Below are 12997 nucleotides of genomic sequence, written 5' to 3'. Positions count from 1 at the left end.
ACTGGCTTTCATCAGGCTGCCCACTCAAGAGAAAGCTTCAAATTGTAACTAGTGCATGCAACCTGGTTCAGGTTATCAATCAACCTACCAGGTTAGTTACAAACAGTACAGGAATGAAATCATCAACACGTATTGATAATATCTTTACTAATGCTGAAGAAATGTGTTTGAAAGCAGTATCCAAATCAATCGGATGTAGTGATCACAATATAGTAGCCATATCTAGGAAAACCAAAGTTCCAAAGGCTGGGCCTAATATTGTGTATAAGAGGTCATACAATAAGTTTTGTAGTGATTCCTATGTTGTTGATGTGAAGAATATTTGTTGGTCTGTGGTGTGTAATGAGGAGCAACCAGACGCTGCACTTGACACATATATGAAATTGCTTATCCCAGTTACTAATAAGCATGCATCCATTAAGAAAATGACTGTAAAAACTGTTAAATCCCCATGGATTGATGAGGAATTGAAACATTTTATGGTTGAGAGGAATAAGGCAAAAGAGATGGCAAATGGGTCTGGCTGTACAACCGATTGGCAAACGTACTGCAAATTGAGAAATCATGTGACTAAACTGAATAATAAAATTTAAAAAATACACTATGAAACAAATATAAATGACATCAAGAATGATAGTAAAAAGCTTTGGAGCACCTTAAATTAAATTTTGGGCAAAAAGGCAAACTCCGCAGCATTAATTGAATCAGATGGCTCATTCATCACAAAAAAAGTTTGTGGTCATACGCATATCCTTAAAAACATAGTTGCTAGGCTAATAAAGAATACTAGTATAGAAGAAGATGGCCCGCACACTGTTAAAGCTCCCAATTCACCGCTTTATTAACAACATTTTGATCCGAAGCGGATCTTCGTAAGGTCAAACAAACTGAGTGCTCACATCCCAAAATATACACATTTCACCTCACATGACCATATCGGACATGACGCATGGTAGGTGCAAGAAACATTTGTGTATCTCTAATAATTGAATAACAATGTAGTGGGTACATGTTGTGGTTCCAGAAAATAATATATATTTACAAAATCACCAAGTGGGTAACCTGGAAGGCAAGACAAATCAAAGTAAAGTGACATATTCATGTAAGAAATGGTCTGATATCAAACTCTTGGTTCAGACCTCTAGGAGACATGGTACACAAACGGCGAATCCAATACAATTCTCTTCTCAATAATAGATTATCATTCATCATAAAACCCACTAATATTGCCAACTACTTTAATGCTTTTTACATTGACAAGATTAGCAAACTTAGGAATGACATGCCAGCAACAAACACTGACACTACATATCCATGTATATCTGACCAAATTATGAAAGACAAGCATTGTAATTTTGAATTCCGTAAAGTAAGTGTGGAAGAGGTGAAAAAATTATCAACAATGACAAGCCACCGGGGTCTGACAAATTGGATGGAACATTTCTGAGGATAATAGCGGACGATATTGCCACTCCTATTTGCCATATCTTCAATTTAAGCCTACTAGAAAGTGTGTGCCCTCAGGCCTGGAGGGAAGCAAAAGTTATTACCCTACCTAAGAATAGTAAGGCCCCCTTAACTGGCTAAATAGACGATCAATCAGCCTGTTACCAGCCCTTAGTAAACTTTTGGAAAGAATTGTGTTTGACCAGATAAAATGCTATTTTACAGTAAACAAATTAACAACAGATTTTCAGCACGCTTATAGGGAAGGACATTCAACAAGCACAGCACTAACACAAATGACTAAAGATTGGCTGAGAGAAATTGATGAGAAAAAGATTGTGGGGGCTGTTTTGTTCGACTTCAGTGTGGCTTTTGATATTATCGATCATAGTCTGTTGCTGGAAAAACGTATGTGTTATGGCTTTACACCCCCTGCTATATTGTGGATAAAGAGTTAACTGTCTAACAGAACACAGAAGGTGTTCTTTAATGGAAGCCTCTCCAACAAAATCCAGGTAGAATCAGGAATTCCCCAGGGCAGCTGTCTAGGCCCCTTACTTTTTTTCAATCTTTACTAACGACATGCCACTCGCTTTGAGTAAAGTAGTCCTAAATATTTCCGAAACTAAAAGCATTGTATTTTAGACAAATCATTTAGTAAACCCTAAACCTCAACTAAATCTTGTAATGAATAATGTGGAAATTGAGCAAGTTGAGGAGACTAAATTGCTTGGAGTAACCCTGGATTGTAAACTGTCATGGTCAAAACATATTGATACAACAGTAGCTAGGATGGGGTGAAGTCTGTCTATAATAAAGCGCTGCTCTGCATTCTTAACAGCACTATCAACAAGGCAGGTCCTACAGGCCCTAGTTTTGTCGCACCTGGACTACTGTTCAGTCGTGTGGTCAGGTGCCACAAAGAGGGACTTAGGAAAATTGCAATTGGCTCAGAACAGGGCAGCACGGCTGGCCCTTCAATGTACACAGAGAGCTAACAATAATAATATGCATGTCAATCTCTCCTGGTTCAAAGTGGAGGAGAGATTGACTTCATCACTACTTGTATTTGTGAGAGGTATTGACATGTTGAATACAACGAGCTGTCTGTTTGAACTACATTTTTTACATTTGACATTTTAGTCATTTAGCAGACGCTCTTATCCAAAGCGACTTACAGTTAGTGGGCCCCCGTGGGAAACGAACCCACAACCCTGGCGTTGCAAGCGCCATGCTCTACCAACTGAGCTACTGAGCTACAGGAGGGCCTACTGGCGCACAGCTCGAACACCCATGCATACCCCACAAGACATGCCACCAGAGGTCTCTTCCCAGTCCCCAAGTCAAGAACAGACTATGGGAGATGGACAGTACTACATAGAGCCATGACTACGTGGAACTTTTCCACATCAAGTAACTCATGCCAGCAGTAAAATTTGATTAAAAAAACAGATAAAAAATACACCTTATGGAACAGCGGGGACTGTGAAGCAACACAAGCATAGACACATGCATACAAACACACGATAACATACGCACTATACACACATGTACACATGGATTATGTGTTACAGATATGTGGTAGTATAGTAGCGGTCTGAAGGCACACTCTTAATATGATGTGAAATCTGTTATGAATGTATTGTAATGTTTTTAAAATGTATAACTGCCTTAATTTTGCTGGACCCCAGGAAGAGGCAGCAGCTAATGGGGATCCATAATAAATACAAATACAAATATTGACAGGCATGCGCCCATAAAGAAACTAACTGTTAGAAATGCCAAATCCCCATGGATAGATGATTAATTGAAAAACTGTATGGCTCAGAGGGATGAGGCTAATGGAATGGCAAATAAGTTTGGCAACAGCAGATTGGCAAACATACAGTAAATTGAGAACTCACGTAACTAAACTAAACAAAATGAAGAAGAAACTATACTATGGATCAAAGGTAAATGATATGAAGAATGATAGTAAAAAGCTCTGGAGTACCTTAAATGAAATTCTAGGCTGGTAAATTAAGCTAACTCATCTCCATCCTTCATTGAGGCTGATGGCTCATTCATAACAGTATCAGCCAGGTTGGCACCCGGAAGGACTCTGACATCGTTCACGCTGCTCGTTCAGTGGGTAAGCGAATGCTCCTACCACTGTCTCTCCCAAGCATCTTTGACCAGTGTTTTGGCTTGCTGTATCCACAGCACTAATGTGCGAGTTGGTAATCTCCCGCTCATTTAGTAAAGTGCAGCCAGGATCCATACAGTGAGCAAGTTGTCCGCTTTCTCTCTGTTTATCGTAGTGATTTTTTAATTATTTTTATTTTATCTTTATTTAACTAGGCATGTCAGTTAAGAACAAATTCTTATTTACAATGATGGCCTACACGGGCCAAACCCGGACGACGCTGGGCCAGTTGTGCGCCACCCTATGGGACTCCCAATCACGGTCGGTTGTGATACAGCCTGGAATCGAACCAGGTGGTCTGTAGTGATGCCTCAAGCAATGAGAAGCAGTGCCTTAGACCGATGCGCCACTCGGGAGCCCATGTGCATGTGTGATCAAGTGTGTGTTGCTTGTGTGTGTTTGCCATTTCACTGGCGGAGCTTGTTTTCGGGATGCAGGGTGTGGGTTGTGTTTGCGAACTCATTTTAGCTCACAACAAGCTTGTAGCATGGCTAATACTAGACAGAAAAATGCTGCAAAGCTCAATGCAGAAGAGGAATACGTCTCAAGCACTACACTCCATGAACTACTTGATCAACAAAAAGAGTTCTATAAAGATCTAATACCTTGACTTTGTTGTCCTTAAGCCATTTAGCCACAACTTTGGAAGTATGCTTGGAGTCATTGTCCATTTGGAAGACCCATTTGCGACCAAGCTTTTACTTCCTGACTGATGTCTTGAGATGTTGCTTCAATGTATCCACATAATTATCCTTCCTCATGATACCATCTATGTTGTGAAGTGCACCAGTCCTTCCTGCAGCAAAGCACCCCCACAGCATGATGCTGCCACCCCCGTGCTTCACGGTTGGGATGGTGTTCTTCGGCTTGCAAGCATCCCCCTTTTTCCTCCAAACATAACGATGGTCAATATGGCCAAACAGTTCTATTTTTCTTTCATCAGACCAGAGGACATTTCTCCAAAAAGTACAATCTTTGTCCCCATGTGCAGTTGCAAACCGTAGTCTGACTTTTCTATGGTGGTTTTGGAGAAGTGGCTTCTTCCTTGCTGAGCGGCCTTTCAGGTTATGTCGATAGATACTTTTGTACCTGTTTCCTCCAGCATCGTCACAAGTTCCTTTGCTGTTGTTCTGGGATTGATTTGCACTTTTTGCACCAAAGTACGTTCATCTCTAGGAGACAGAACACGTCTCCTTCCTGAGCAGTATGATGGCTGCGTGGTCCCATGGTGTTTACACTTGCGTACTATTGTTTGTACAGATGAACGTGGTACCTTCAGGCGTTTGAAAATTGCTCCCAAGGATGAACCAGACTTGTGTAGGTCTACAATGTTTTTTCTGAGGTCTTGGCTGATTTATTTGGATTTTCCCATGATGTCAAGCAAAGAGGCACTGAGTTTGAAGGTAGGCCTTGAAATACATTGTCACGATCGTCGAACAGAGATGAGGACCAAGGCGCAGCGTTGCAGGCAAACATACTCTTTATTAGAGACACGATCAAAAACAACAAAACGAAAACGTGACAGTTCACGGTCTAACACAACCGACTAGAAACAAAATCCCACAAACACGAATGAAAAACAGACTGTTTAAATATGGCTCCCAATCAGAGACAACCAGCAACACCTGACACTCGTTGCCTCTGATTGGGAGCCACTCTGGCCAACATAGAAATAGCACCCAAAGAAACAAAACACATTGATCTACACACCCTGGCTCAACATAACAGTGTCCCCAGAGCCAGGGCGTGACAGTACCCCCCCCTAAAAGCGCGGACTCCGACCGCGTCAACCAAATACCACAGGGGAGGGACCGGGTGGGCACTCCGCCTAGGCGGCGGATCCGGCTCCGGGCCTGATCCCCGCTCCCTCTTCAACCCCCCAAAGTACCCCTGGTCCGGTCTGGCCCCGCTGGCCGGAGCTGGACTGCACACTGATGGAGCGGATTGCTCTAGCTCCGGCGTAAAACATCTGACCAGTGCCGAACCAGGCACCAGTGGAACAGGCACGGGCCGTGCCGGACTGACGACGCCCACCACTGGCTTGGTGTGGAGAACAGGCACGGGCCGCGCTGGACTGACAACGCACACCACTGGCTTGGTGTGAGGAGCAGGAGTGAGCCGAACCGGGCTGACGAAACGCACCACTGACTTGGTGCGGGGAGCAGGAACGGGCCGAGCCGGGCTGACGAAGCGCACCACTGACTTGGTGCGGGGAGCAGGAACGGGCCGAGCCGGGCTGACGAAGCGCACCACTGACTTGGTGCGGGGAGCAGGAACGGGCCGAGCCGGGCTGGCGAAGCGCACCACTGACTTGGTGCGGGGAGCAGGAACGGGCCGAGCCGGGCTGACGAGCGCACCACTGACTTGGTGCGGGGAGCAGGAACGGGCCGATCCGGGCTGACGAGCGCACCACTGACTTGGTGCGGGGAGCAGGAACGGGCCGAGCCGGGCTGACGAAGCGCACCACTGACTTGGTGCGGGGAGCAGGAACGGGCCGAGCCGGGCTGACGAAGCGCACCATTGGCCTGGTGCGGGGAGCAGGAACAGGCCGGACCGTACTGGGGACACACACCACTGGTCCTACGCAGGGATCTGGAATGGGCCGGACCGGACTGGTAACACACCCCAGTACCTCTCGCCGTGCCCCTACACCTTCCATCCCCTCTTCGACCAGTGGCCCCCGTAACCTGGCGGCCTCCTCTGCCAACCCGCTGGGCCGCTCTGCCGCGGTCTTCTGCTGGCCCGTCGTCCACGGCGTCAGCCCCCCCCTAAAAATTTTCTGGGCGACTCTCCTACCCGTGGACCAGGTCTCCATGTCCCTCACCAGCCTTTCGCCCTTCTGCCTCCATGTCAAGCCCTTCTCTTCCTCACCCGGCTTGACCCAGTCGAGGAGGCGAAGGAGATCCGCCAGAGATCTCCCCGGTGATGGCTCCTGGACATGCTGCTTGGTCCAGTCTTGGTGGGATTTTCTGTCACGATCGTCGAACAGAGATGAGGACCAAGGCGCAGCGTTGCAGGCAAACATACTCTTTATTAGAGACACGATCAAAAACAACAAAACGAAAACGTGACAGTTCACGGTCTAACACAACCGACTAGAAACAAAATCCCACAAACACGAATGAAAAACAGACTGTTTAAATATGGCTCCCAATCAGAGACAACCAGCAACACCTGACACTTGTTGCCTCTGATTGGGAGCCACTCTGGCCAACATAGAAATAGCACCCAAAGAAACAAAACACATTGATCTACACACCCTGGCTCAACATAACAGTGTCCCCAGAGCCAGGGCGTGACATACATCCACAGGTACACGTCCAATTGACTCAAATGATGTCAAGAAGCTTCTAAAGCCATGACATAATTTTCTGGATTTTTCCAAGCTGTTTAAAGGCACAGTCTACTTAGTGTATGTAAACTTCTACCCACTGGAATTGTGATACAGTGAATTATAAGTTAAATAATCTGTCTGTAAACAATTGTTGGAAAAAATACTTGTGTCATGCACAAAGTAGATGTCCTAACCGACTTGCCAAAACTATAGTTTGTTAAAAAGAAATTTGTGGAGTGGTTGAAAAACGAGTTTTATTGACTCCAACCTAAGTGTATGTAAACTTCCGACTTCAACTGTATGTACACTACTGTTTTTGTCCATTAAAATAGCTCAGTTGTGCACCGGGGACTCCGACTACTCTTTCTATTCTGGTTAGAGACAGTTTGCGCTGTTCTGTGAAGGGAGTAGTACACAGCGTTGTACGAGATTTTCAGTTTCTTGGCAATTTCTCGCATGGAATAGCCTTCATTTCTCCGAACAAGAATAGACTGACGAATTTCAGAAGAAAGTTATTTGTTTCTGGCCATTTGAGCCTGTAATCGAACCCACAATTGCTGATGCTCCAGATACTCAACTAGTCTAAAGAAGGCCAGTTTTATTGCTTCGTTAATCAGCACAGAAGTTTTCAGCTGTGCTAACATAATTGCAAAAGTGTTTTCTAATGATCAATTAGCCTTCTAAAACGATAAACTTGGATTAGCAAACACAACGTGCCATTGGAACACAGGACTGATGGTTGCTGATAATGGGCCTCTGTATGCCTATGTAGATATTCCATAAAAAATCAGCCGTTTCCAGCTACAATAGCCATTTACAACATTAACAATGTCCACACTGTATTCCTGATCAATTTGATGTTATTTTAATGGCCAAAAACATAGCTTTTCTTTCGAAAACAAGGACATTTCTAAGTGACCCCAAACGTTTGAACAGTAGTGTACATAATTAAACAATTTGACTTTCCACTGACCTTCAATAAAGCCTGTGTGTCCATGTACGTTGACGACTCAACGGTATACATTTTGGCTGCAACAGTAAAATAAATAACATAGCATAACCTCTCCAGTCAGTTTTAGCAATAGCCTGGTGCTAAATATCTCAAACTCAAAGCATAATTGTTGGGACAAATCACTCGCTCAACCCTAAACCTCATTTGGATCTGTTATTGAATAATGTGACTATTGAGCAAGTTGAAGAGACTAAACTGCTGGGTGCCACCCTAGATAGCAAGCTATCATGGTCAAAACATATAGACTCAATGGTTACTAAAATGGGAAGAGGTCTGTCCATGATAAGGCATTGCTCTGCTTTCTTGATATCACAGTCAACCAGACAGGTCCAACAGGCCCTAGTTTTATCGCACCTGGACTACTTTCCAGTTGTGTGGTCAGGTGCTGCAAAGAAGGACATACGCAAATTGCACTTAGATGTACACGGAGGGCGAATGTCAATAACATGCATGTCAATCTCTCCTGGCTCAAAGTTGAGGAGAGATTGACTGCATCACGATTGGTCTTTGTGCGAGGTGTCTGTTCAAGCAGTTGGCACACAGTTCGGACACTCATCGGTATCACACAAGACATGCAACCAGAGGTCTCTTCACAGTCCCCAGGTCCAGAACAGAGGCTGGGAAACACACAGTATTAAATAGAGCCATGAAATAAATGGAACTCTCTGCCACCCCAGGTAACTCAAGCTAGCAATAAAACCAGATAAAAACAAAACAAATAAAAGACCTTACGGCACGACGGGGATTGTGAAGAGAAGCACTGAAATTTTTATGCATTTTGTATTGTATTTTGCATTGTATTATGTATATGATACGTGGTTGGGATATGACTGTGATATGTGATTGTCTCGCCTGGCTTTCTTAAGATGAATTCACTAGCTGTGGGCCACTCTGGATGGGAGTGTCTGCAGAATGGCTAAATTGTAATGTAAATGTAGTGCTGCTATGTATATTTATGTATATTATGTATTTTATCTGTTGTGTTGTTTCCTGTTTGGACCCCAGGAAGGGTAGCCGCTGCCTCGGCAGCAGCTAATTGGGGATCCTAATGAATACTAAATACTAAAATCCTAGCATCTTAACACTAAAGGTTGTATTTCAACTCTTCATTCTCTAACAACTCCACCATGTCTTATAGGAACGGCGGTGGGCGCAGTGGGACGTTCTGTGCCAGCGCCATCCTGCTGGAGATGATCCAGTACCAGAACATGGTGGACATATTCTACTGCGTCAAGACGCTCCGCAACTCCAAACCCAACATGGTGGAGTCACTGGTAGGTGGAGTGGAGCTGAGTGGCTGCAATTTAGTTTTGGAGTATTTTAGATATGACTATGGATGTGTCTGCCTTTGTTTAATCAGATCTGTATTGGTGTTATTACTATATTCAGTATTATCAATTATATTTGATTTCAATCAATTCAGAAGGGGGGGGGGGGTTAGGAATTCCGTCCCGGGTTAAGCGCACGTAAATGGACCATAATTCCCTTTTTATGCGCTTTTCTCTCTATGCGTATTCTGACCTTGAACTTAAGCATGAGAATAGCATGCTATTCACCCACTATTCGTTTGAGGAGCTTGAATAAATGAAGGTGTGGCAGAGGTCTTTCTACAGATACGCTGTATTCTGACCTTGACTTAATTCCCTAATAATTCCAACACATTTACATGCGAGGAAACCATGTATAAGGTCTAGCAAACCTACCGGTTCCAAGTGGAAAAATAATCAACTTAACTTTTTCCCGATAGACATAACACCATTCTCCATGCACTGTAATTTACAACTTGATAAGATCTATTGATAAGAGCTAGGTAAATGAGTGATCCGTTTGGATAAGGGGATTGTAAATATAAATGACACTTATTTTAGATCTATTTTACCTCATGATCGCTGGAGACAAATGTGAAACCAGTCATATTTACATTTGACATTTTAGTCATTTAGCAGACGCTCTTATCCAGAGCGACGTACAGTTAGTGAGTGCATAAATCTTTTCATACTGCCCCCCGTGGGAATCGAACCCACAACCCTGGCGTTGCAAACGCCATGCTCTACCAACTGAGCTACACGGGGCCTACGGCAGCAAACTGAAGCATGTCAACAAATCAACTTTCCCAGAGTAAAGTTTATGAAATGCTGTGACATTATGCAGAATTTAAATTGTACGTACGGCCTTTTACCTTGCAGGGCACTCTCGAATGTCATAATTATAGACTACCCCAACTTCCTCTGTCTCCTGTTTCTATCATGTTAAATATCAGTATTGACTGTCTAATAACCACACATATTCAGCGACCAATACAATTTTATTTTATTTTGATTTGATTTACTGTTAGTTCCCTTCAGTTGGTATAGCCTATATTATTATTCAATTTAATTACATTGTTTCGTTTACCTTCATTTGCTTCCTCTGTAAACGCTTCACAGCCATTCGGTTGTTGCTGAGGATCATTACTAACAGTTGATAATATTTAAAAAAAGACATGTAGGCTAATTAAATCGTTATGGAGCAGAGCGCAGACCAAGCCGTAACAGTTTGAACCCGACGCATGGCGCAATACTTGGCCATGTCATCACACAGTTCCATGGTTAATGCAGGCAATAGACAACGTTATTCTCCCTATTATAATCATATGTACACTAATCTTCCAACATTACCATGGGTTGAAGAATTGAATGTGGCAATTTTCAGAATGAATCAAACCACCGCTTTCTTTCTTTCGTACGTCAAGGCTCTCCAAATCAGATTTTATGATTCATAAATACTTTCCTAAACCTAAATAATCTACAAAATCAGAGTATTTTTTTATCTACCAATTGGTGCTGAAATGGAGACGAATATGTATATATTTAGAAGGCATTCTTTCATTGATCCCTCATATTCTGAACCCGTTCTTTCGATACATTCTGTCGACAAAATTAAAATTATACTGAACAAAAATATAAACGCAACATGTAAAGTGTATGTTCCATACGCACTAAAAGCGTATTTCTCTCAAATTTTGTGCACAAATTTGTTTACATCCCTGGTAGTGAGCATTTCTCCTTTGCCAAGATAATCCATCCACCTGACAGGTGTGGCATATAAATAAATTGATTAAACAGCATGATCATTACACAGGTGCATCTTGTACTGGGGACAATAAAAGGCCACTCTAAAATGTGCCGTTTTGTCACACAATACAATGCCACTGTACGGGATCGGGCCCAAGATGAAATTGAATTTCAATTCAAGACTTAAAAAGTTATCTTTATTGAAGCTTTTTTAAATGTTTCAGTTCCTGAGTTGGAGTTTAAATGGATTTGACCCGAACCCTACATATTACTACCATTGTTGGTCTATGTAACTAATGCGTGTATGTGTATGTGTATGTGTGTTTTCTGCAGGACCAGTACCGATTCTGTTACGACCTTATTCTGGAGTACTTGGACTGCATAGAAGACAGCATGAGATAGCAATATGTTCCGTAGCTGGTGCATCTCGTGGGCTGTGAATGCTGACTGGGTTACATACCCTGTGACCCCCTCAACATTGATTTTATTGTTTGGATTAATGGGTCTAAGCTGTTGTGAAGGACAACAATGGAAGAAAAACAAACAAACACACAAAAGGGGAAAGTGCTCCTCACTTTTAACCCTTTAATGTACAGCTGTGGTTTCCTCCATTTTATTGTTGACATTGTTGTTTTCATTTTTGATACTTTTTGTTTCGTTTTTGTGCGTTTTTAGTCTTTGCCTCTGGACTGAAGCTTTTTTGTGCTAAATGTTTCTGTGGTGTCAACGATGAAGAAACATGAGAGAGTACAAAGACCTGTGGAGAGGTCGCCCTGCCTTTCATCATTTTCTTCAAACATGGATGGCCTGGACAGTTTTTTGTCTTGTTGATGAGGGTCCGGAGCTAAAAACAGAATTTGACTCTCTACATAGAAGTGTTCCAGTCTCTCCAAGAGCCACAGCGACTGCAGCCTACTGTTGTGAAGACAAGACATCTCTACCACAAACTGCCTTACCGTCCCCTAACACTGGGTAAGATACAGTACAACTCAATGGAAGGATTTCAATGGGCTACATAAACAACAATGCTTTGCGTAACAAATTTGCCAATTTGGCAGTGCTATGATAAATAGAAGAGTCATCGAGACATGGGAGCATGAAGTACAATTTGATGTGTTTGCCACTTTTTGTGACGGGCCAACCTGGTATGTCATAAGACTGATCCAATTCCCATCAAAGGGGATGCCTAACCTGTCACTTAATTGAATTGTGCCAATCCCGCAGACTGACTTGAATCCTGTCTTCACTTTGTTCTACTCCTTCATGTTGATACATGTACAGTGCATTCGGAAAGAATTCAGACCCCTTGACTTTTTCCACATTTTATTCTGTTACAGTCTTATTCTAAAATTGATGAAATAATTTTTTTCCTCATCAATCTACACACAATACCCCATAATGACAAAGCGAAAACAGGTTTGTATAAATTTTTGCAAATGTATTAAAAAAAAGAAATTATATACCTTATTTAGTGAGGGAAAAAAGTATTTGATCCCCTGCTGATTTTGTACGTTTGCCCACTGACAAAGAAATGATCAGTCTATAATTTTAATGGTAGGTTTATTTGAACAGTGATAGACAGAATAACAACAAACAAATCCAGAAAAACGCATGTCAAAAATGTTATAAATTGATTTGTATTTTAATGAGGGAAATAAGTATTTTACCCCCTCTCAATCAGAAAGATTTCTGGCTCCCAGGTGTCTTTTATACAGGTAACGAGCTGAGATTAGGAGCACACTCTTAAAGGGAGTGCTCCTAATCTCAGTTTGTTACCTGTATAAAAGACACCTGTCCACAGAAGCAATCAATCAATCAGATTCCAAACTCTCCACCATGGCCAAGACCAAAGAGCTCTCCAAGGATGTCAGGGACAAGATTGTAGACCTACACAAGGCTGGAATGGGCTACAAAACCATCGCCAAGCAGCTTGGTGAGAAGGTGACAACAGTTGGTGCGATTATTCG

The 12997-nt window shown here is 42.7% G+C and overlaps 1 protein-coding gene across 5 annotated transcripts in view; it reads left to right on the top strand.

The window, feature by feature from the left end:
- Positions 1-12370, top strand: part of LOC121585925 (receptor-type tyrosine-protein phosphatase U) — a 362429-nt gene extending 350059 nt beyond the window's left edge. For all 5 annotated transcript variants that reach the window (XM_041902265.2, XM_041902267.2, XM_041902266.2 and 2 more), the window contains 2 exons: positions 9116-9251; positions 11364-12370. In XM_041902265.2, coding sequence (XP_041758199.2) covers positions 9116-9251; positions 11364-11432 — 205 coding nt within the window. In that variant the 3' untranslated portion in view covers positions 11433-12370. The remainder of the gene's footprint in view (positions 1-9115; positions 9252-11363) is intronic.
- The last annotated feature ends 627 nt before the right edge of the window (positions 12371-12997 follow it).

Source organism: Coregonus clupeaformis, chromosome 17 (assembly GCF_020615455.1).
Source record: "Coregonus clupeaformis isolate EN_2021a chromosome 17, ASM2061545v1, whole genome shotgun sequence".
In the NCBI taxonomy this organism is placed as follows: domain Eukaryota; kingdom Metazoa; phylum Chordata; class Actinopteri; order Salmoniformes; family Salmonidae; genus Coregonus; species Coregonus clupeaformis.
Note: the sequence above shows the minus strand (reverse complement) of the source record. Positions and strands in the feature narration are given on the sequence as shown.